The following is a 26,340-nucleotide window of genomic DNA, read 5'->3' on the forward strand; positions in this document are numbered from 1 at the left end:
GAAAAAGAAAGTGGTTACGTAGTAGTGCTTTGGATCCGTCCGTTCCACATTTCTTGGTGTTGTTGACAGGACTGAAAGCTTATCTGTTACATCGTAAAATTAAGACATTTTAGGATTTATCTTGATTCAATTTGTTATTTTTGGTACTACTATGGACTAGCTTGGAATCATGGTTGTGAATTCAGTGCATTGGTTCCGTAAGGGACTGCGGTTACACGATAATCCGGCTTTACAGGAAGCTCTAAATAGCGCAGACACTGTGCGATGTGTTTATATTTTGGATCCGTGGTTTGCTGGTTCCGCCAACGTCGGCATCAACAGATGGAGGTCAGTGTCAATGCACACATTACTAAAACGACTAACTATAACTTCATGAAACTATTAGCTGTATAATCAGCGTGGCCCCGAGTGGCGCAGCGGTCTAAGGCACTGCATCTCAGTGCAAGAGGCATCACACAGTCCCTGGTTCGATTCCAGGCTGTATCACATCCGGCCGTGATTGGGAGTCCCAGTTGTACAGATTTGGCCGGGGTAGGCCGTCATTGTAAATAAGAATTTGAGGAAGTACACACAAACTAGCTAGTGGAAAAGCGAAGCACATCTGCATCACTGAAAATGCTGGCAAGACATCGGGCATTGTCTTGCTCCGCATCACAACAACAAATAATCACGCTACAAATTAGCAACTTCTTCGGTAGTTTACTACTTGTACTGCAAAACAACGCACAAGATTGGAGAGAGAGAGAAAGCCAACACTGCCACGCACCGCAACCTTGTCCAGCAGAAGAGTTGCAGCGGTGTAGATTGCCTCCCAATTAAACGAATGGACTTCTTCCGGAATACATACAGCGTCAAGCAACCGGTGTGCACGAGGCCCGTTTATATCGTGACAAATTTCATTACACTATAAATCTTATTCATGCAATTCCGTCAGTACGTTATAGGTCATCTTCATGTAATCTCGTTTCACTACCGGACCACATAATTTCTAACGCTTCGAACACACCGACAGTGTGGGGCGCAAAATATTACGCAGTATCATCTGGAACTGTATGTACCAAAAGTATAACATCACCTTTTGCTACCATTTCTGTCAAGCCATCTACCATATAGTTTGACGTACGCACTACAGTTCGAATACAGTATGTATCACAACTGGCTGTGATTGGGAGTCCCATAGGACATTGCACAGTTGGTTTAGTGTCGTCTGGGTTTGGCCGGTGTAGGCCGTCATTGTAAATATGGATTTGTTCTTAACTGACTTGTCTAGTTAAATAAAGGTTCAATTACAAAGGCAAACGCGGTGTTTCATTTGAAATGTATGTAATTCTGGTGTACCGAACTGCAATAACCCTGTCGGTGTGTTTGAAGCTAAATCCAGACTTCCAGGAATGCTTGCGAAACAGACCAAACTGACCAGGTCAGGGTTTGAGAAGAAAAATCTAAAGGCCCAAGCTAGATTCGAGCCAATGACTTAAGTAGTTGAACATGTTATTACTCCAACCTCGTGGAAGTGACAAACTGATACATTTTCCTATATTTTTTTTCAAAAACAAATGTAACTATCATTTAACAGCAACTAACAACCAACATCGCCTACAAGTGTGATCGGGGATTTCTGCTGGAGAAGCTGTTTTAGCCTATCCTTCGTACTGTCTGACTGGATGGAGAACATAGGGAGGGTTTCACAACACGAAAGTTTGAGAGCCTAGTCTCTAGTCAGAAATCGCCTTTATTTTGGGAGATAGCAAAATAGGACATCCATTCAAGACAGGAGAAACACATTGTTTCAGTTGGTAATACATTGATAAACAAAGGGAAAACAATTCACTCAATTAATATGCCCGACTTGGTGGGAGCCAGTGCGCGCTATTGGCGAAAGACCGCTACCGACACAAAACACATGAAGTCCATGTGGTAGCCAGTAGTCAATCTCGCCATTTGAAATGTTGAAGAGTTATTGAGAGGTTACTGTATCCTGTTTTAAAATGAGAAAGCAACCAATAACCGGGTTCCCATTGTAATGGAACACTTTGTATGGAAAACCATGTTGAAGCCATTATTCAATGTTGTCTTGCTCATTATAACCTCAACAAGCGGACAACAGACTAGCGCAACACCCTACAATTGAAATGGCGTTAAACAAACGAAAGAGCATAGATAGAAATAATTAGCAAATTTGCATATTTTATTTTACTGGACCGATGGTACATGCATCTGATGGGCATGGTGCTTTCAGGACAACTGGGAACTCAGGGGAAAAATAGGTCAGATCGTGACATCAGTGAACTTCAGGTCTGAAAGTCGGAGCTCTAGAAAGATACCCGTTTTTAAAAATTGGAATTCCGAGTTTGACCATTCAAAACTCATTTCCCAGTCGGATCTCAGCGGAGGAATGGAGAAAGCAGCAGACGGTCCACCTCTCACGGTCCCTGCTCTCTCCTTCCTTTCCTCCGTTGAGACTGATCAGAGAGTGGACAGTCTTCCACATGATGGCGAAATTCGAGTCGCACCACATCTGCACAAATTCCATGTTGCTCCTATGACCAGAGAAATAACTATTCCTCAATATTAAAATAGACGTGACGAGCTGCTATTAATAGTAAAAACGCAAGACTATCGATACACTTGGCTACTCATTTATTGCAGCTGCAGCGCAAGTGGAAATGGAGAGAAGCACATTTTATGTTTCACAATAGTGTTGAATTAAACCATTGACATTGCTGAATAAAAATTTAGATACAAACTCACTCATAAAAACCAGCAGCTCTTTGCTGTATTCTTTGTGAGTCTCTCTCTGGTCATGGTTTTAAAAGTTATAAAATCTCACGTAGGCTAGTTTCAAACTTGGCTGTGGCCGGGGTCGTGGAAGCTGTAGGAACGGGGATTTGAGCGATCCGATTGGCCAGCGCAGTAGACAAACTCGATTTAGCCACTACAGGTCCGTCAGGCAGACTGACTTTGTCTTTTCAGACATTAAATGGTTCCAAACGGTTACACTTTGCCGACTCGGTGCGCAGGGCTTCTGAATCAAGTGTAGTTATAGCCAACTGCGCAACACAAATAACAAAACAAGTAGCGAAAGCCTTTTTCTTTGGCTTTTCTAAAGAAATGTTTGAGCGACTAGGAATGCCTTGAAGATCGACCGGTTGGTGACCACCGATCTATAGGCTATATGTGTGCAGCGTGCGTGTGATATATAACAAAATCAATGGTGGCCCCATGCCGTGACACTCTTTTAATTTTAGATTCTCCCTGACTCCCAGTTTTTATTTAGGTGATTTGTTTGTTCTCAAAGATTACATTATTTAAAAAAATATATATATAGTTCCATTATCTTTTCTACATATCTGATAGTTGTTTTAAGTTAACAGTGAAAACATTTTACCATCCCAAATACAGATGGTACCAGTCAAAAATGTGGGCACACCTAGGGTTTTTCTTTATTTGTACTATTTTCTAGATTGTAGAATAATAGGCCAGGTCATCTGATGCAGCACTGTCACTCTCCTTGGTCAAATAGCCCTTAAACAGACTGGAGGTGTGTTTTTTCCCCAGGCATTGTCCTGTTGAAAAACAAATGATAGTCCCACTAAGCACAAACCAGATGGGGATGATGTATTGCTGCAGAATGCTGTGGTAGCCATGCTGGTTAAGTGTGCCTAGAATTAAAAATAAATCACAGACAGCAAAGCACCATCACACCACCACCTCAATGCTTCATGGTGGGAATCACACATGCAGAGATCATCTGTTCACCTACTCTGCGTCTCACAAAGACACGGCGATTGGAACAAAAAATCTCCGATCAGATCTGGACTCATCAAACCAAAGGACAGATTTCCATGTTTCTTGGCCCAAGCAAGTCTCTTCTTATTATTGGTGTCCTTTAGTGGTGGTTTCTTGCAGCTTTTCGACCACGAGGGCCTGATTCCTCCAAACAGTTGATGTTGAGATGTATCTCTTACTTGAACCCTGAAGTATTTATTTGGGCCGCAATTTTTTAGGCTGTTAACTCTAATGAGAGCCAGTTTCATCATAGCGCTTGATGGTTTTAGTGACGGCTCTTGAAGAAACGTTCAAAGTTCTTGACTTTTTTTGTCTTGAAGTAATGATGGACTACTTCTCTTTGCTTATTTGAGCTGTTCTTGCCGTAATATGAACTTGGTCTTTTACCAAATAGGGCTATATTCTATATGCCACCCCTAGTTTGTCACAACACAACTGATTGGCTCAAACGCATTAGGAAGGAAAGAAATTCCACAAATGAACTTTTAACAAGACTGAAATGCATTCCAGGTGACTACCTCATGAAGCTGGTTGAGAGGTTCAGCTGTCAAGGCAAAGGCTGGCTACTTTGAAGAATCTCAAATATATAATACTTTTTTGGTTACTACATGATTCCATATGTGTTATTTCATAGTTTTGATGTCCTCACTATTCTACAACTGATTAAATTGTTTTTATTCCTCACCAACCTTCACACAATATCCCATAATGACAAAGCAAAAAACATTTATTTGAAATTGTTTCTAATTTCTTAAAAATATAGAACTTAAGTATTACATTTACATAAGTATTTAGACCCTTTAATCAGTACTTTTTTTGGCAGCAATTACGGAATCAAGTCTTCTTGGATATGGCACAACAAGCTTGGCACACCTGTATTTGGGTAGTTTCTCCCATTCTTCTCTGCAGATCCTCTCAAGCTCTGTCAGGTTGGAAGGGGAGCGTTGCTGCACAGATATTTCCTGTTCGATCATGTTCAAGTCCAGGCTCTGGCTGGACATTGAGACTTGTCCCGAAACCAGTCCTGCATTGTCTTGGCTGTGTGCTTAGGGTTGTTGTCCTGTTGGAAGGTGAACATTCACTCCAGTCTGAGGTCCTGAGCACTCTAGGATCTCTCTACTTTGCTCCGTTCATCTTTCCCTCGATCCTGCCGCTGAAAAACATCCCCACAGCATGATGCTTGCTACACCGGCGGGATGGTGCCAGATTTCCTCCAGACGTGACGCTTGGCATTCAGACCATAGAGTTCAATCTTGGTTTCATCAGACCAGAGAATCTTGTTTCTCATGATCTTGGAGTCTTTAGGTGCCTATTGGCAAACTCCATGCGGGCTGTCATGTGCCTTTTTTACGGAGGAGTGGCTTCACACTGGCCACTACCATAAAGAGCTCTGTCAGAGTGACCATCGGGTACTTGGTCACCTGACCAAGGCCCTTCTCCCCTGATTGCTCAGTTTAGCTGGGCGGCCAGCTCTAGAAAAAGTATTGGTGGTTCCAAACTTCTTCTATTTAAGAAGGATGGAGACCACAGTGTTCTTGGAGAAATTGTTTGGTACTCTTCCCCACATCTGTGCCTTGACAAAATTTTGGCTTGGTTTTTGCTCAGACATGTCAACTGTGGGACCTCATATAGACCGTTGTGTGTTTGCCTTTACAAATCATGTCCAATCAATGGAATTTACCACAGGTGGACTCCAATCAAGTTGTAAAAACATCTCAAGGATGATCAGTGGAAACACGATGCACCAGAGCTCAAATTCGAGTGTCATAGCGAAGGGGCTGAATACTTATCTAAATAAGGTATTTCTATTTTGAATACATTTGCTAAAATTTCAGTTTGGGGTTTGTCAGGATGTGGTATTGTGTGTAGATGGCCGAGGAAATGTTTTTATTAAATCAATTTAGAATATGGCTGTAATGTAACAAAAAGTTAAGGGGTCTGAATACTTTCCGAAGGCACTGTGGAAACACTGAAGTTGAACTGTATGTGGGTGAGCCAAGCCGTTATGGCTCTCCTATTCTCCCATCTATGTATCCTGTTGTGGCTGACTACCAGATGATAATGGGGATCCTTCTATATGGACTCAGCGAGTTCCTCGTAAGATTTCTTTATTCTATATGGTTGCCACTGTCAACCCCTGTCCACAAAGTCACCACATCCAAGGCCAAATCGGATGTTAAGGAAAGACAGCGCTGGCAACACATATTGTGTTAGTCTAAAAAAGCGTGTAAGTTTAGGGTCAGGGCGATACCAGTATCGCTATTATTGTTTTCCATGGCCAAAATGAAAACATGAAGCAGATCAAACTCCTTGTTCCTTTAAAATATTGTGTTTGTGTGTTTTAGCCTGGAGAATAAATACATGTGACTCTGGATGACAACATAATGATATTTCTTCCCAACATTAGGGTTGTTTTCCTAAAGAAGTGAAATATAATTTGTGTTTTGTTTCCTTGCCACAATACTGTTATAGTCCCGGCCGTATCTAAGTTTCGACTTCGTTTTTTTTAAGAGCTCTGTGACCATGACAAATTTCCTTGTAAAAAGAAATGTTCACATTTGTTGATTGGTTGAGATATTCTTTTCACAGGTTTCTGCTGGAGTCTTTGGAGGACCTGGACAGCAGTTTGAGGAAGCTCGATTCTAGGCTGTTTGTGGTGCGAGGCCAACCTGCTAATGTGTTTCCCAGTCTCTTTAAGGTACTGTAGTCAAGTCACGGTTAGCCCTACAGCTTTGATTTGGGGTTATACAACTTTATGTAATGAGCATTTTCATTGAATTGGGTCCAGCAAAAGCTCATAAGCCATACAGTTGCAAGCAGTTACTTAAAAAAACATATAGGCCTAAACTTATGCACTTTACTGTACTTTAGCACAAGACAATCTCATTCTCACATTGCCAGCTTTGTCAATATGCAAGTATTTTCCTACCTGGATGTGAGGTAGACTAGGCTACTACTCCGTAATGACTGGAATCAGTGGGTGTATTAATTGTACACTACACCTTGAATCATGGGTAATTGCAGTGAACATCTTCCGTGGTATGGCTTCATTCGGATTATCACAATAGTATTCTACAGAACCATGTATTTGAGTAATACTGCAATGTGAGAATTGTCTCCCTAACTCTCTGACAAAAGGTTTTCATTGTTTTGGAAGGGTCACCTTTGAGCTCCACTCACAAAAGATATGACCACGAGTAACATAATATTATCCTCATTATTGTATAGTTAAGCTGCAGATTTATTTTTTAATACTAGTGAGTATCGCGATACTGGTACGTCCCGGCCCTACTAGACGTTCCATAACCCAAATTGTAAAACTCAATCCCTGTTTTGTTTTTAATAGTGATGGCACATAAATTCGGGCATATATAGGACTATTTGGGTCCATCAATAGGTTTAGTTTCTCAGAAGACAACTATAGCCCTAATACTACACAGCCTTTCACCCACCCACCTCAATGTTCATCCCAAAGAAATAAAAATGAGTTCTGAGAATATGCATTCTTACAGAGAACATAATCCTGCTTACTTACTATGGATGTGCATCGTTCCCTTTCAAGACAATTCGATTAGGATCTGTGGTACGATACAGTAGCGATACGTTTTAGTTTGAAACTATGTGGTTTGATTAGATGCACGAATCAATTCGATGCACTAAACACATTCATTTTCCATTCTAAAGTCACAATCTGCTGCTGATGGAGCTCATGGGCTGGATTTGTCTGAGCTGACTCATGTCATGTGTGTATATCCTGACAAGGTAGTAAAACAATACTACATTTTTAATGTCCTGAATTTGTTAAAATGCAATTTTAGGCTTAAGGGTTAGGCAGTGGAAGTTAACTTAATAGAAAATGACTCCAGTGAAAGTCACCCAGTAAAATACTACTTGTGTTAGTCTAAAACAATTTGGTTTTAAATATTCTTAAGTATCAAAAGTAAAGGTATAAATAATTTCAAGTTCCTTATATTCAGCAAACCTAGAGGCACCATTTTTATTTATTTTTTTTAATTTACGGATAGCCAGGGGCACACGCCAACACTCAGACATAATTTACAAACGAAGCATGTGTTTAGTGAGTTCGCCAGATCAGAGGCAGTATGATTACCAGGGACGTTCTCTGTTTAGTGAGTCCTCCAGATCAGAGGCAGTATGATTACCAGGGACGTTCTCTGTTTAGTGAGTTCGCCAGATCAGAGGCAGTATGATTACCAGGGACGTTCTCTGTTTAGTGAGTCCTCCAGATCAGAGGCAGTATGATTACCAGGGACGTTCTCTGTTTAGTGAGTCCTCCAGATCAGAGGCAGTATGATTACCAGGGACGTTCTCTGTTTAGTGAGTCATCCAGATCAGAGGCAGTATGATTACCAGGGACGTTCTCTGTTTAGTGAGTCCTCCAGATCAGAGGCAGTATGATTACCAGGGACGTTCTCTGTTTAGTGAGTCCTCCAGATCAGAGGCAGTATGATGACCAGGGACGTTCTCTGTTTAGTGAGTCCTCCAGATCAGAGGCAGTATGATTACCAGGGACGTTCTCTGTTTAATGAGTCCTCCAGATCCGAGGCAGTATGATGACCAGGGACGTTCTCTGTTTAGTGAGTCCTCCAGATCAGAGGCAGTATGATTACCAGGGACGTTCTCTGTTTAATGAGTCCTCCAGATCAGAGGCAGTATGATTACCAGGGATGTTCTCTGTTTAGTGAGTCCTCCAGATCAGAGGCAGTATGATTACCAGGGACGTTCTCTGTTTAGTGAGTCCTCCAGATCAGAGGCAGTATGATTACCAGGGACGTTCTCTGTTTAGTGAGTCCTCCAGATCAGAGGCAGTATGATTACCAGGGACGTTCTCTGTTTAGTGAGTCCTCCAGATCAGAGGCAGTATGATTACCAGGGACGTTCTCTGTTTAGTGAGTCCTCCAGATCAGAGGCAGTAGATGACCAGGGACGTTCTCTGTTTAGTGAGTCCTCCAGATCAGAGGCAGTATGATTACCAGGGACGTTCTCTTGATAAGTGTGTGAATTGAACCATTTTTCTCCCCTGCTAAGCATTCAAAGTGTAACAAGTACTTTTGGATGTCAGGGAAAATGTATGGAGTGATAAGTATAAGTTGTAAACAAAAATATGCTCCTAAGAACTACTTAATAGTACTTTTGGGTTAGGGAAAATATGATTTGAATAAGAATAAATGTTTACTTCCTAAATCGACATGTATAGCCAAATGAGTTTTCTCCGGCAGTTGCTTAGGCTACTTTTATTCTCGTTAAACACAATTTTCTACAGTGCATTTTTTTTTTTTTAATACCTAGCAAATTTCACTGGTTGCCACTCAACTAAGAGAGTATACTGTTGTGCAAAGCCATCGCACAAACATTTGACTACTGAAGGTGCTGAGCAGATGTGTCAGATCAGGGGAAATCTGTTGTTGGTCAGCGCGCAGAGTTGCACAAAGTACACAGTTTGACTAGACTACTGATATTCCCTGGGGTTGTTTGGCATGCAAAATGACTTGTAGATCAGTGACTGTCAACATAATAACAAGTTCAACACTGAAGGAGAGAACACAGTTGTCACAAAAGATTAGGTATTTTCGGAAGGCGTAGTAATTTGAGAGAAAAAATAGTGTGAACTGACAATTCGTAATGTTTGAATCGATTTCCTGACCGACGCATGATCCATTTGGATCTGTTTTGGGGTCCCGCAGACCGATGCACTCGTCTCTTACTCATCGGTCCCCAGTTCAAATGTTTCTCTGTTAATTATTACATCCCTATTAATTACCCACATTTTTTACCATACATACTCATTTTAATCTGACAATGAAGTTTTGGTCATGCATGAGACAAGCTGATGGATCACCATTTTGTCTCTCCGGGAACATTTAGGAAATACAGCCAATGGTACAGTTGGTAAGTAAATCAAGGAACACTGAACAAACTGTAAAGAACAAATGATCTTCTGCCAGGAACAAACACTCTGCACATCCACACACCTGTTCTCACTTCTGAGAAACGGGACTTATTTTGCAGGTATCAATTCACCTCTATGAAGGTTGATGACTAAGAGGAGAGCCATACACATCACCTCATTGCCTCTGTTGTCAAGGCTGCTTGTCATAATACGGTAATTCGGGAAGATATTTGCTTCTGAATTACCACTTCGCCACTTTAGTTTTTCAGATGTCCAGTTTAGAATACGTGTAGTGGGTGACGCACTGACCAGCAGGTTGGAGAAAGGGTTGTTTATGTAAGAGACCATCAGGTCTGAGGAGAGGCGGAGAGGGAACTCGGTACGTTTCACTTTCAGCACTAAGCTCTCATTATCATGTGTTCAGCAGCAGGGCCTACTGTAGCACTGACGGAGAATCCTGTCTGATTTTTACCTTTCCCCTAGTGTAGCCTAGACTCTAGCCACCTGCCATGTAGACTAGATTGTAATGATACTGTGTACTGTTCATAGATCTTTAGGCCCATGTCTGGGAGATAAGGTGTTGTCCCAATAACATCAGAGAAATGGATCTCAACCCCAGTTAGCTTTCCATTGTGACTTAACATGTATTATCTTTCATCCTCTCTCATTTCCACCTCTATCCCCATCTCTCTCTGCTCCTGTCTGTAGGAGTGGAACGTCACCCGGTTGACCTTTGAGTATGACTCTGAGCCCTATGGGAAGGAGAGAGATGGGGCCATCATTAAAATGGCCCAGGAGTTTGGAGTGGAGACCATAGTGAGGAATTCTCACACACTCTACAACTTGGACAGGTTAGTTACTGACTGTCAAACTCAGTAGGAAGGGTCCAATAAGTCAAGTGTATATTTCCCCATTATACTGCTTATCTATCCTAGTCCCAAATCGTTTTGTCCTGTGTAGCCTCAGGACAATGACCATAGGAGTTGGCAAGATGTCACAAACAGATCTGGGATCAGGCTAGTGCTTACCTAGTCATTTGAATGTTGAGCTCACTCTGTTCCCAGTGCTATTGAAAATCCGTCATTCTGCCCCTGAGCAAGGCAGTTAACCTACTGTACCCCAGGTGCCGAAGACGTGGATGTCGATTAAGGCAGCCCTCTGCACCTCTAATTCAGAGAGGTTGGGTTAAATGCGGAAGACACATTTCGGTTGAAGGTATTCAATTGTATAACTGACTAGGTATCCCCCCTTTCTCTAAACAACTGACTAGGTATCCCCCTTTCCCTATACAACTGACTAGGTATCCCCCTTTCCCTATACAACTGACTAGGTATCCCCCTTTCCCTATACAACTGACTAGGTATCCCCCTTTCCCTATACAACTGACTAGGTATCCCCCTTTCCCTATACAACTGACTAGGTATCCCCCTTTCCCTATACAACTGACTAGGTATCCCCCTTTCCCTATACAACTGACTAGATATCCCCCTTTCCCTATACAACTGACTAGGTATCTCCCTTACCCTATACAACTGACTAGGTATCTCCCTTTCCCTATACAACTGACTAGGTATCTCCCTTTCCCTATACAACTGACTAGGTATCTCCCTTTCCCTATACAACTAACTAGGTATGCCCCCTTACCCTATAAAACTGACTAGGTATCTCCCTTTCCCTATACAACTGACTAGGTATCTCCCTTTCCCTATACAACTGACTAGGTATCCCTCTTTCCCTATACAACTGACTAGGTATCTCCCTTTCCCTATACAACTGACTAGGTATCCCCCTTTCCCTATACAACTGACTAGGTATCCCCCTTTCCCTATTCAACATCTTATTGGATAAACCAGAGCAAAGTGTGTCGCAGGGGAAACCTTACTGCTGTGGTGCTGTAACACATCTGAGATGATGCTACGTGTTATGTCACGGAGACAGCCAGCTGACAGTCTGGTGTCGTCACAACCACAACAGAGCAGTGTGGGAAATAAACTTACCCCAGCAATACTGTAAAATGCTGAATTAACCGATTATTTGACCAGAGAGAAGTCCATAAGATTTCAACAGTCTATTGTGTCTGTCTATCCAGTAGGCTAAGTGATGTCAGTATACCACCGGAAGTCAAACTGGAGAACAATGCAGTGGGTAACATAATTGTGATTTCATGCTGTAAAGACACATGCTGTAAGCAGAGCTCCAGAGCTCAATGGGGAAAAGCACTGATGTAGAATGAGCTAAAAGAGTTTTAATGTTCTACTTCCCACAAACACACAGTCCCATAGAATCCCATCGCTCTGTGATGCTTCCTAGTGGTGGGTTAATGTAACTAACTGTCACACCACACAACATGTGCAGGCTCCAGGCAGTGGGAGGAGGAAATGGCTGAGCAGGGAGGCAGTCACTGTGGCAGACATGTGCGTGGCGGACAGGTGGGGTGGCAGTGCTCAGCCATCCCAACCACATTGCTGCTGGAGACACACGGGGGCTCCTGACGCCTACTCGGCCCAGACCACAAAATGAGTTGATCCAATAAGAATATCTGAAAGGGCCCAAACGGTGCCAATATATATGAGCGTTGCGTAAGATGGGACCTATTTTATAAGATTCATGCTGTAACATAATCAGGCCATTGTTAGGGGATAACTACAGTACCAGTCAAAAGTTTGGACACACCTACTCATTCAAGGGTTTTTCTTTGTTCACTGTTACTACATGATTCTACATTGTGGAATAATAGTGAAGACCTCAAAAATGAAATAACACATAGAATCATGTAGTAAAAGTGTAAAACAAATCTAAATATATTTTCTTGAAAATTGCCACCCTTTGCCTTGATGACAGCTTTACACACTCTTGTCATTCTCGCAACCAGCTTCATGAGGTAGTCCCCTGGAATGCATTTCAATTAACAGGTTTGCCTGGTTAAAAATTAATTTGTGGAATTTCTTTCCTTGATGTGTTTGAGCCAATCTCACCAACAATGCTTTGCTCTGTTATGAGTCAAGATGCCAGATTATTATTTTTTAAATACGTTTAAGTACTTTATGTATATCAGGGCTATATGAGGTAATAGAAAAGATGCATAACAGCTTGATAACTGTGATCCAATCCAGTACCATTATTATGTTGACTATCAATAATTTATACTGTATAGGTTTTTAGATGGTACAGAATGTCAAAACTACATCATGTCGACTGAAAAGTAGAACTGTATTGATTGTTTTGATTTGTGCTGAGAAATGAGTTACCGGCCAGTTAATTTCCCCACCAGTTTGCTGACGTGCAAAGATCACCACATCAGTATCAATTGGCCTTTCAACAAGTAATGCTCTGTTTTAATCCTGAAATGACATTTTCATAATTTCTACCTCTACATTTACACCATCATCTTCAGGATCATTGAGATGAACAACTGCCCTCCACTCGCGGTCAAGAATCACCCGTGCGTTTTCCTCAACAGCATCACTTCACCACAGCAGTATTATTATGGACATTTCAACAAAGTTACCTCGGGCCTGGTATTCACAAAACGTCTGATTTAGAAGTGCTGATCTACGATCAGTTTAGCCTTTTACATTGTAATGAATAAGATAACAGGGGCAGGGTGAGGACCTAATCCTAGATCAGCATTCCTACTCTGAGACGCTTTATGAATACGGTCCCGTATGTCAATGTGTTTTAATCTCACGATCCTTCATGTTTCTACTGTTATCAGGATCGTTGAGATGAACAACGGCAGTCCTCCACTGACCTTCAAGAGGTTCCAGGCCTTAGTGAACAGGCTTGAGCTGCCTATGAAACCCCTGCCCACCATCACACAAGAACAGATGGGCAGTTGTCGGACGAAGATCGCTGATAACCACGACGAACACTACAGTGTCCCCTCTCTGGAAGAGCTTGGTAATCAATCAATCAGATGTATTTTAATACTCCTTTGATATCAGCAATCAATGCATTTACAGTAACCCAGCATAGACTCCATTCATTTTGACTTGGGTGTACCATATACACTACCAGTCAAACGTTTTAGAACACCTACTTATTCAAGGGTTTTTCTTTATTTTTACTATTTTCTACATTGTAGAATAATAGTTAAGCCGTCAACTATGAAATGGCACAAATGGAATCATGTTTTGGAATGAAAAGATGGAGAAAAATGGGGCAGAGGTCAGGCTGCCTCGTAGGCAAGTGAGTAAACTCCCAATGCCATCTGTTCTATTGGCCAACGTGCAATCATTGGGAAATTAAATGGATGACCTATGATCATGATTATACTCCCAACGGGACATTAGAAACTGTAATATCTTATGTTTCACTGAGTCATCGCTGAACGACGACACGGATAATATAGAGCTGGCGGGATTTTCCATGGTACCGGCCGGACAGAGAAACTACATCTGGTAAGACGAGGGCGGGGGTGTGCGTCTATTTGTCAATAGCAACTGGTGCGTGATGTCTAATATTGAAGAAGTCGAGGTATTGCTTGCCTGAGGTAGATTACCTTATGATAAGCTGTAGACCACACTATCTACCAAGAGTTCTCATCTATACTATTCGTAACGGTCTATTTACCACCACTAACCGATGCTGGCACTAAGACCGCACTCAACCAGCTGTATAAGCAAACAAGAAAATGATTATCCAGAAGCAGCGCTCCTAGTGGTCAAGGACTTTAATGCAGGGAAATTTAATTATGTTTTAGCAATTTTTTACCAGCATGACACATGAGATGAGATGCATACAAAATGTCACACACAGAGATGCGTACAAAGTTCTCCCCCGCCCTCCATTTGGCAAATCGGACCATAATTCTATCCTGATTCCTGCTTACAAGCGAAAACTAAAGCAGGAAGTACCAGTGACTGGCTTAATACAGAATACTTATTTTCCATCATAATTTGCAAATAAATTCATTAAAAATCCTACAAATGTGATTTTCTGGATTTTTTTTCTCATTTTGTCTGTCATAGTTGAAGTGTACCTATGATAAAAAAAATTAAACTTGCACAATTGGTGGCTGACTGTAGCGGTTTTCATGTGGTGAAGGAGAGTCGGACCAAACTGCAGCCTGTAGATTGCGATCCATGTTTAATAAAACAACGTAACACGAATCAAACCACAAACTCAACAAAACTAATGAAAACCAAAACAACCTAAACTGGTGCAAACTGACACAGAATAAGGACATCAAAACACTAAGGACAATCACCCACAAAACAACCAAAGAATATGGCTGCCTAAATATGGTTCCCAATCAGAGACAATGATAAACACCTGACTCTGATTGAGAACCACTCCAGACAGCCATAGACTCTGCTAGATCACCCCACTAGCTACAATCACACTATATACCAAAACCCCAAGACAAAACACACCACAATACAAAAACCCCATGCCACACCCTGGCCTGACCCAATACATAAAGATAAACACAAAATACTTTGACCAGGGCGTGACACTGACTAAATACTTTTTTGCCCCACTGTACATAATTTAGTCATTATTCATAAAAATCCCTTAACAGTAATACCTACATGTTTCAAGCAGACCACTATAGTCCCTACAGCATCCTCCCAGATACCCTAGACCCGCTCTAATTTGCATATCGCCCAACAGATCCACAGATGATGCAATCTCACTCGTACTCCACACCGCCCTTTCCCACCTGGACAAAAGGAACACCTATGTGAGAATGCTACATGATTCCATGTGTTATTTCATAGTGTTGATGTCTTCGCTATTATTCTACATTGTAGAAAATAGTCAAAATAAAGAAAAACCCTTGAATGAGTAGGTGTTCTAAAACTTTTGACCGGTAGTGTATATATATTTTTCACATGTTAAAACAATGGTGTGTTTGTACAGTATAATAGTTATTGTTGCTAATGTATGTACACCATTTGGTTCTCCAGAACTGTAACATCCTGTGTATCACCATGTACTGTGTGTGAGGCTAAATGTAGTCACAATGCACATGGTATCTGACTCTTCTGTGCTTTCTGTTCTGTGCTCTCTGTTCTGTTCTCCAGGATTCAAGACACAAGGCCTGGACCCTGCGGTGTGGAAGGGAGGGGAGTCTGAAGCACTAGAGAGACTCAACAAACACTTAGACAGAAAAGCCTGGGTAGCTAGCTTTGAGCGAGCCAGGATCAACATGTGTTCGCTGATCGCCAGTCCCACGGGCCTCAGCCCCTATCTACGCTTTGGATGCTTATCCTGTCGAGTCTTCTACTACAACCTGAGGGAACTCTACATGAAGGTACCGAGACCTTGGATCACCACAATAGAAATCTTTTAAAATATATATATATTTATATATTTTGTTTTACAAGAATACATGTTGCTGTTTGGAATGGGATAAAGAAGCTGTTTGATCATGTAATTGTAAAATAACATTTTGTTTCTGCATGCTCTCTGTGGTACAGGCTGGGTTACTGTAAAGCACAACTGCTGATGTAAGAAGTGATTTTGATAGGTATTTCTCTATCCATCGTTCCCACTCAGTTGCGGAAGAATTGCAGTCCCCCGCTCTCTTTATTCGGCCAGCTCCTGTGGAGAGAATTCTTCTATGCAGCGGGAACCAACAACCCTAACTTCGACCGGATGGAGGGCAACCCCATCTGTGTTCAGATCCCCTGGGACCATAACCCTGAGGCCCTGGCCAAGTGGGCAGAGGGGAGCACAGGCTTCCCCTGGATAGATGCTATCATGACACAGCTGAGGCAAGAGGGCTGGATCCACCACCTGGCCAGACACGCAGTGGCCTGCTTCCTGACTCGGGGAGACCTGTGGATAAGCTGGGAGAGTGGCATGAGGGTAGGTTAGATTCCCTTCCCTCTTCAGTCATTTACATTCACTTTTTCTCGATTCATCTTTCCTCAGTTGCTCGCGTCTTCAGTCCCTTTCCTTCTCAAATGCATTGGAGGGGAAAATCAAAGGTCTCCCCTCTGACCTTCTCCTGCAATGGGCTTTGAGAGGGCATGCAATGACTCAAAGTAATTGAGAAAGAACCAACATGAACTACCATACCACAACAAGAGTTGTGGAGAAGCTTTAGTATATTAGGAGGACATGTAGCAGTAACCTATAGAGCTTGTCATCAGCGTCGGTAGGTCTGGGCAGGGGTGTCCAACCCTGTTCCTGGAGAGCTTACCTTCCTGTATGTTTTCACTCCAACCCCAGTTGTAACTAACCTGGTTCAGTTTATCAACCAGCTAATTATTCTAATCAGGTGTGATAGATTAGGATTGGAGTGAACCTACAGTATTGTAACTGTTATTCAACTAGGCAAGTAAGTTAAGAACACATTCTTATTTTCAATGATGGCTTAGGAACAGTGGGTTAATTGCCTTGTTCAGGGGCAGAACCATTTTTACCTTGTCAGCTCGAGGATTCAATCTTGCAACCTTTCGGTTACTAGTCCAACTCTCTAACCGCTAGGCTACCTGCCAGGCTGTAGATAAACCACAGCCTGTCAGTGTCTTATCATGTAGCGCTGGGGTTCGTCTCTAGTCCTTTATCCAGGTGTTAGAGCTTTTACTGAATACAGCCTGTCAGTGTCTTATCATGTAGTGCTGGGGCTTGTCTCTAGTCCTTTATCCAGGTGTTAGAGCTTTTACTGAATACAGCCTGTCAGTGTCTTATCATGTAGTGCTGGGGTTCGTCTCTAGTCCTTTATCCAGGTGTTGGAGCTTTTACTGAATACAGCCTGTCAGTGTCTTATCATGTAGTGCTGGGGCTTGTCTCTAGTCCTTTATCCAGGTGTTAGAGCTTTTACTGAATACAGACTGTCAGTGTCTTATCATGTAGTGCTGGGGCTTGTCTCTAGTCCTTTATCCAGGTGTTAGAGCTTTTACTGAATACAGCCTGTCAGTGTCTTATCATGTAGTGCTGGGGCTTGTCTCTAGTCCTTTATCCAGGTGTTAGAGCTTTTACTGAATACAGACTGTCAGTGTCTTATCATGTAGTGCTGGGGCTTGTCTCTAGTCCTTTATCCAGGTGTTAGAGCTTTTACTGAATACAGACTGTCAGTGTCTTATCATGTAGTGCTGGGGCTTGTCTCTAGTCCTTTATCCAGGTGTTAGAGCTTTTACTGAATACAGACTGTCAACACACACAGTGTTTACTTTACCTTAGTACTTCCATAAAGCAGGCCAATAACAGAAATACATGGACAATTACACAAAGGCATTGGGGGTTTACATGGACAAGGAAAACGTGGGTATTTACTGTATATACAAAGCATCAAGACGTACGTGAGACAGTAGTGGTGTCGCTTCACTGGTATCTAACTGTATTCTGTGCTGGTTGGTTCTGCCTGTCAGGTGTTTGAGGAGCTGCTCCTGGATGCAGACTGGAGTGTGAACGCAGGCAGCTGGATGTGGCTCTCCTGCAGTGCCTTCTTCCAGCAGTTCTTCCACTGTTACTGCCCTGTGGGCTTCGGAAGGAGGACAGACCCCAGCGGAGACTACATCAGGTACACACACACTCTGTCTCACACACACACACACACACACACACACACACACACACACACACACACACACACACACACACACACACACACACACACACACACACACACACACACACACACACACACACACACACACACACTACGTCAGACACACACTAACCTGTGGGCATTGGACAGAGGACAGTGATTGGTTCGTGATTACCACGTTGTTTGTGCTTTGGCTGAATAATTAAAGAAACTCTATTGATCCATAGAGGCTCATACAGGCACAATAAAGACACAGGCATATATCAGAACACATTGATATGAGCACTAATGGCTGACGGCAGGATTGAGCGTCAGTGCTGGTTGTGGGTCTGGCTGTGCTTGGTGTCTGCCTGTGGACCCAGGATTGAAACCTGGTCAGCCGGTGGGTCCTGGTCAGTGCCGGGCGTTGGATTCAGGGCTGGGTCTGGCGATGGGCCCAGGTCAAGCATATCTGCAAGGCAGCAGATGTAGTAGGTGTTAAGTTAATGTTTTAAGTGTATATTATATAAGAAAAAGCAAACACTTGCGGTGGTTTTATCGCTCGAGGAAAGAGCGAGAGATACAGCACTGGGAATATACATGGAGGATTTGAACAAGGAAACGGAATGGGAACTTTGATCAAAGCATTTGCCCAGCACAAATCCACTGGACACGCACTGGACATGAAGATCAGAATGTGGTATTTGTCAAAGCACTTACCTTTGGGTTAAAGACTGTCCTCATAAACAAATGAACAAGTTAAACTAACAGAGGAACATGTAAAAACAGAGAGAGAGAGAGACAATCTGCTTCTGATACTGAGATATTTATAGTTGAATCTTTAGGATCTGCTGTGATTGATACTGCATGTACACGCACAGTGTGTGGTGCAACATGTCTTGATAGTTATGTCAGTGAAATAAATATAAAATAAGTACAAAATATGATTGACACACCAAGCAACAGTGACTTCAAATTTGGAGATGGGAGAGTTATCCATTTTGAATTTTGAATTTCACCTTTATTTAACCAGGTATTCTACCAAGAGATTTAAGATACCAGCAAAAATTGGTCAGACTAAGAGTCACATTGAAACAGCCCAGACCAGCTGTTGGTTTGCCACTGGCGTCCAAGTACAATGAAACAGTGGCTGTAGATCTATATGAGCTAGAACTGAGTGTGTGGTACCTTCACATAATCCACCGCTTAACACGCTTCAGCGCTGGAAGCATTGTGAATACAAAGAAACCCAGTGACATCGTCAACCACTTCATTCGTTCCTGGATAAGTGTGCACGGCCTGCCCCAGAAATTGTACAGTGACAATGGAGGAGAATTCAATAATAATAAGAGAAATGGCAGAGAAATTCAACATGGAAGTAAAGACAACTGCTGCATACAGTCCATGGAGCAATGAACTTCTGGAGAGACAATCAAACACTCAGAGATTATGCTGAAATTGAAGCAAAACAATGGATGTGACTGGAAAACAGCCCTAGAATGGGCTGTGATGGCAAAAAAACTCAATGCACAATGTTCATAGTTACAGCCCATAGCAACTAGTGTTGGGGCAGAACCCTAATCTTCCCTCTGTACTGGTTGACAAGCCACCAGCACTAGAAGGGACCAGTGTGAGTGCATGGGGGTGGGACAGCACCTTTCAGCACTAGAAGGGACCAGTGTGAGTGCATGGGGGTGGGACAGCACCTTTCAGCACTAGAAGGGACCAGTGTGAGTGCATGGGTGGGACAGCACCTTTCAGCACTAGAAGGGACCAGTGTGAGTGCATGGGTGGGACAGCACCTTTCAGCACTAGAAGGGACCAGTGTGAGTGCATGGGTGGGACAGCACCTTTCAGCACTAGAAGGGACCAGTGTGAGTGCATGGGGGTGGGACAGCACCTTTCAGCACTAGAAGGGACCAGTGTGAGTGCATGGGTGGGACAGCACCTTTCAGCACTAGAAGGGACCAGTGTGAGTGCATGGGGGTGGGACAGCACCTTTCAGCACTAGAAGGGACCAGTGTGAGTGCATGGGTGGGACAGCACCTTTCAGCACTAGAAGGGACCAGTGTGAGTGCATGGGGTGGGACAGCACCTTTCAGCACTAGAAGGGACCAGTGTGAGTGCATGGGTGGGACAGCACCTTTCAGCACTAGAAGGGACCAGTGTGAGTGCATGGGGGTGGGACAGCACCTTTCAGCACTAGAAGGGACCAGTGTGAGTGCATGGGTGGGACAGCACCTTTCAGCACTAGAAGGGACCAGTGTGAGTGCATGGGGGTGGGACAGCACCTTTCAGCACTAGAAGGGACCAGTGTGAGTGCATGGGTGGGACAGCACCTTTCAGCACTAGAAGGGACCAGTGTGAGTGCATGGGGGTGGGACAGCACCTTTCAGCACTAGAAGGGACCAGTGTGAGTGCATGGGTGGGACAGCACCTTTCAGCACTAGAAGGGACCAGTGTGAGTGCATGGGGGTGGGACAGCACCTTTCAGCACTAGAAGGGACCAGTGTGAGTGCATGGGTGGGACAGCACCTTTCAGCACTAGAAGGGACCAGTGTGAGTGCATGGGTGGGACAGCACCTTTCAGCACTAGAAGGGACCAGTGTGAGTGCATGGGTGGGACAGCACCTTTCAGCACTAGAAGGGACCAGTGTGATGAGTGCATGGGGGTGGGACAGCACCTTTCAGCACTAGAAGGGACCAGTGTGAGTGCATGGGTGGGACAGCACCTTTCAGCACTAGAAGGTACCAGTGTGAGTGCATGGGTGGGACAGCACCTTTCAGCACGACATACAGCGAGAAGTGTTCAGAGAGAATTCTCAGGGCTCTGCGTAAACAACCCACCGATGAGCTGTACGAGACTGGAAACAAAGTGTACTACAAACGAGTTGACTGTCAAGAGTGGAAAGGACCGGGAGTAGTCATTGGCCAAGATGGTGTGGTGATATTTGTGAGGCACAGAGGCACCATTGTTAGAGTCCATCGCTCCAGACGGCAGAAAGTAAATTGATCAACAAGATGAGGGCCTGTTGCTGAGAATCGGCCTCTTACTGAAAATGACAAAGGACACATTAACAGACACAAAACCTACCAAAACATTTTTTACCTTTATTTAACTAGGCAAATCAGTAAAGGACAAATGTTTATTTACAATGACGTCCTCCCCTAACCCGGACGACACTGGAACACTTGTGCGTCGCACCGTGGGACTCCAGATCACGTCCGGGTGTGATACAGCCCAGGATCAAACCTGTGACTCCTCTAGCACTGAGATGCCGTGCCTTAGACCGCTGCGCCACTGAGGCGTGACTTTGTCACACAACCCATTTTGTAATGGAGAACTTATATAATAACTTGTGACATTTAATTATTTTGTTGATGTTTTATTTGTCTTTAAAGAAAAGTGGGAGATTATTAAGTTCATGGTTTAAGTATCCTTATATTTCTGTTATTGTGGTGCTATCACTCTGTTATTAGTACACCTGTGCAGTAGTCTCACTGGAGATGAACCTGGCCTGAGTGTGATGGCAACTGTGTACTGTAGAAATACGGGGAAGTAAATGTTGTTAAACTGGTCATTTTGTGTTAACAGTAGAGACCTGAACCGGAGTTGAGTCCGGTGACACTCTGGCTGGGGTTTCTGTTGGGGTGCCAGCTCAGGCACCGGTGACAGCTGGTCCAGGTAACACTCTGGCTGGGGTTTCTGTTGGGGTGCCAGCTCAGGCACCGGTGGCAGCTGGTTAAGGTGACACTCTGGCTGGGGTTTCTGTTGGGGTGCCAGCTCAGGCACCGGTGACAGCTGGTCCAGGTGACACTCTGGCTGGGGTTTCTGTTGGGGTGCCAGCTCAGGCACCGGTGACAGCTGGTCCAGGTAACACTCTGGCTGGGGTTTCTGTTGGGGTGCCAGCTCAGGCACCGGTGACAGCTGGTCCAGGTAACATTCTGGCTGGGGTTTCTGTTGGGGTGCCAGCTCAGGCACCGGGGACAGCTGGTCCAGGTAACACTCTGGCTGGGGTTTCTGTTGGGGTGCCAGCTCAGGCACCGGTCTGTTGGGGTGCCAGCTCAGGCACCGGTGACAGCTGGTCCAGGTAACACTCTGGCTGGGGTTTCTGTTGGGGTGCCAGCTCAGGCACCGGTGACAGCTGGTCCAGGTAACACTCTGGCTGGGGTTTCTGTTGGGGTGCCAGCTCAGGCACCGGTGACAGCTGGTCCAGGTGACACTCTGGCTGGGGTTTCTGTTGGGGTGCCAGCTCAGGCACCGGTGGCAGGCGGAGGTGGGGCATGCCAGAGCGCCGGCAGCTGCTGGTCAGGCTTCAGCACTGTCTGGCTCCGGTGCTGCTCGTGGTGTCACCGGCTGGAGTGTGGAATGGAGCTTGGCCAGATGCTGAAACAGCTTGAGCCTCTGTAACAGTCGCTGGTCTGGCTGCACCACTGGTGTCGGGTTGGCTGGCCGGAGCGCGTTGGACAGCAAGACTGAGTGCAGCTCTGGCAACTGCTCGGCTGGCTCTAGGGCTGGAGCCGTGGAGGCTGGGTTGGTTCCGGCTGCTGGACACGAACCTGAGGTAAAACCTCTCCAAGGCTCCAGTCTGCTGGACTTCCCAGTCCTCCTCTTGCCAGCGTGTGTGCCTCGTCTGGGGTATGGCATGCTGCATGAACTGCATCCTGTTTCTACTGGTCATGTCCCAGGCCAATTGCACCTATCCGACTCGAAAGACCAGTTCGTGGTGCTCTTTTTCAAGTACAAAATACATAAATCAATAGAATAAACAACCAGTGGAATCAATTGAATAAACTGCATAGAGACCATATGAATCAGTTCTATATGTAATTCAGTGGCATAAATAATAACAATGAATGTCTCGAACATCTGTGATTGTCTATCTCCTAGGCGCTACATTCCTAAATTGAAGGACTATCCCAACCGATACATCTATGAGCCGTGGAGAGCCCCAGAGTCTGTCCAGAAGGCAGCCAACTGCATCGTGGGAGTAGACTACCCCAAGCCCATGATCAACCACGCAGAGGGCAGCAGGCTCAACATAGAGAGAATGAAGCAGGTCTATCAGCAACTCTCCCACTACAGAGGCCTCAGTGAGTCTTTAACTTTTATATTATTTAACCTTGATTTATACAGGTGAACAAGTTAAGAACATAGTTATTTACAATAAAAACCTAGGATCAAGCTCTGAAGACAGCAGCGATAGAAAAAGTCCACCTCACCCGTCCTCATTAAAGGCCCCATGTGGCTGAGACATCTGAGGTTGGTTACAGTGGTCATGCTCAGTGGGGAGTTTTTATTTATCTTTTTCAATAACGCCACAGATTATTGCTCTCCGTTGCGAACCGTTTTGCTGTGGTTTGCCCTATTGAACATGAGTCACGACCATGGTTTGGTTTCATTTCATATAGTCTGAAAGGAGCTCTCTCGTCTAAAACCACATCCTGGTTCTCTCACAGTTCCTGCTGAGATAACGGCAGCAATTTGCCTCTTATGGGTCGTCGTTTAATGGCCCCCAGCTCCACCATACTCCTTGTCATTTCTCTAAGAGCTGTTATGTTGGCCTCTGATGGACAGTCTGAATGGTTCCTACTGCCAACAACGCACTCCTCCTGTCATGAGCTGCATGACTGTCACGATGACCTGTTGTCACGAGCTGCTGTTGTCTGTCCATTCTGTCATCTCACTGATCATGTAGTAGAAGTATTATGGTTACCACGGTACTGTACATCCATGTTGTCCCCGTTACTGGGAATAGATCTCTGTATGTATGCAGGTCAGGGGTAGGCACTTCATGTTTTAACCGACCTGGAAGACAAGGTGTGCTAAATTGAGGCAATCATTGAACTGATCAATTAGCTTAGTAGGTCAGTGTGGTGCCTTGCTGGGACAATATCCTGCAATCCCTGCGTCACTCGAGGAACAGGGTCGTCTACCACAGATGTAGGTATTGTACTGCAGTAGATGACTGTTGTTGACTGCTGTCTTATGGATGGGGCTGTCTGTCTGAGTTCTAACAACACAGAATAGCATCCTGTTTCATGAAGCACAGCTCCGGTTTATTCTATGGCTCTAGAGAGCCTCCTAGTGGTAAAATAAAAATGGTTGTTTTTCAGTTTACATTGGATGACTTGCCCTTGTTGTTTTCATTCTGCGTCAGTCCTAATGTAGGCTATTTCCAGTCCGCGTTGCCATGGTAACATTGACGTAACGTCGGTCTGTGTGTGTCTGTCAGGTCTCCTGGCATCTGTGCCAACCATTCAGGAAGAGGCAGAGCCTCCCCCGACAGACGACTCTCAGGCCAGTAGCAGCACCTGTGGTATGTTTGGAGGTGTAGTTCTTATTTTGTAGTCTTTTTTCAAATGTTTATTCATCCTTTAATTAACCAGCATTTTTCACGTTTTAGTTGCTGCTTAGTTGGTTCAATAAAAAAACAAGCAAATTATTTTGTAATTGAATCACTTGAAGCTTCTAACACATTGGCTTGTCTTTTCTGAAAGTTTCAATGAATCAGCTAGACAATGAAATGTCTATAACAGAAAGTGAATGAGTTAAATGTACAGGAATAGACATTACTAATCTAAACTACTGAATGCAGAGTCACCCCCACACACTTCGTCTGCCCAGTCCAACACTCTGAAGAGAGGCAGGTCTTCCGAACCACAAAGCACCCAGATGTGCACCCACACAAAACACCAGCACACCAGCACTGCCAAAGGAGACCAGGTGCAACAACAGGAGCAATGGGAGGAACAGTCAGAGCATCAGCCAGTGGATCTGCAGTGACACACGGTAATTAGCTAAACTATCTGAAGACAATGGGTTGTTCTTTTAATTAGTTTTTAAAATGATGAGATTCATTTTTCAGAAGTCATCAAATAAATTAAAATCAAATCAGTCAATGCTCTTTTTTTGGGCTGTTTGTAAGAAGTTAGACGCACCCCAGCTATTTTGGAAGTTTTCCTTTTGGAAAACAAAATCTCTTTTATACGGTAATGTACACACTCTTAAGGGTATAACAACAATATTTTGAGCAAAATATAATCTTTGGGACATAACTGAAAACTTCAGGGAGTTGATCTGATGTGAGGTCATCGGCCTCCCCGCTTGCTTCAGGAACACTAGAGGTGCAATAGTGAACAAAAGAGGAAAGGTCCACCCCTCACTTGTGCCGTGTCATGAGGATACCTGGACCACTTATTAGGTATATGACAAATGGAAAAAATATCACTGTTTAAACGGCCCTTTAAAAAAAACATTTTTTACTGTTAACGACGATGACGTAGTTGTGCAGACTCCCTGTTGAATGTCAAGATTTGATTCTGCAAGAAATCGACTCCTAATATATATACCTTTTTTTGGAAGGGAGGAGACAGATATTTTTTTTTTGCCTTACTTCTGAGAACACAAACACTTGCATCTTTCATAGCGTGCTAGTGAGGGACAGAGAGGGGAGGGGCACAGTATAGGTAGGTCGGCCATCAGGCAGACCGTCAGAACCATGCACTAGGCCCGTCTATCGGCAGTTAAAAGCTGTGTCCCACAATTTCTTGGCTTGCAATGTCTCCCGACTTCAGCAAAGCAGGGCCTGTCATCAATGAATAGGCTAGGATATTGAAATGCGTGAGATGTAACACTTTGCTCTCACACAGTCACACACCGTATGTGCACGGGTTCGCTTCGTGCTTCAACACTCTTAGTTGTTGTGGAAATATACCCATTATGCCGTTTACTTTCTGCATCTACGTCAAACAAACGTCACACCTCTACCACCTATTGAGATGAGCTGCATCCTGTCTACTGGTGATTTAATGAGGTGAAAGGAGTGTGATTTTAACTGAAGCTTTGGTTTATTGCCTGTGTCTTTAGGATCTTGCCATGTGGGATGGTGTATAACAGAAGGACATGGCAGAAGACCTCTGATGTCCCGCGCTCACCCCTATCCTTGTGGCAAGACGAGTCACATACACACACACACACACACACACACACACACCCCTATCCTTGTGGCAAGATGAGTCACACACACACACACACACACACACACACACACACACACACACACACACACACACACACACACACAGCGTTTTAACAAACCATAACCACTTTCTAAAATCTAAGAATAACAGCAACTCCAGATCAGTGTTAAAAACA

General features: G+C 44.0%; 1 protein-coding gene across 2 annotated transcripts; it reads left to right on the forward strand.

Moving 5' to 3' along the window:
* Positions 1-26,177, forward strand: cry2 (cryptochrome circadian regulator 2). Of its 2 annotated transcripts, XM_046345290.1 has the most exons (12): positions 1-327; positions 6,379-6,487; positions 10,409-10,551; positions 13,095-13,142; positions 13,416-13,600; positions 15,730-15,959; positions 16,205-16,516; positions 18,025-18,176; positions 23,074-23,276; positions 24,419-24,502; positions 24,782-24,975; positions 26,053-26,177. In XM_046345290.1, the coding sequence occupies exons 1-11, from the start codon at positions 170-172 to the stop codon at positions 24,967-24,969; spliced, it is 1,812 nt and encodes a 603-aa protein (XP_046201246.1). In that variant the 5' UTR covers positions 1-169; the 3' UTR covers positions 24,970-24,975; positions 26,053-26,177. The 2 variants fall into 2 exon arrangements, with proteins under 2 accessions (XP_046201246.1, XP_046201255.1); XM_046345299.1 differs by lacking the exon at positions 13,095-13,142.
* Positions 26,178-26,340: the final 163 nt, after the last annotated feature.

The sequence above is a fragment of the Oncorhynchus gorbuscha genome, linkage group LG01 (genome assembly GCF_021184085.1).
Source record: "Oncorhynchus gorbuscha isolate QuinsamMale2020 ecotype Even-year linkage group LG01, OgorEven_v1.0, whole genome shotgun sequence".
Lineage (NCBI taxonomy): Eukaryota > Metazoa > Chordata > Actinopteri > Salmoniformes > Salmonidae > Oncorhynchus > Oncorhynchus gorbuscha.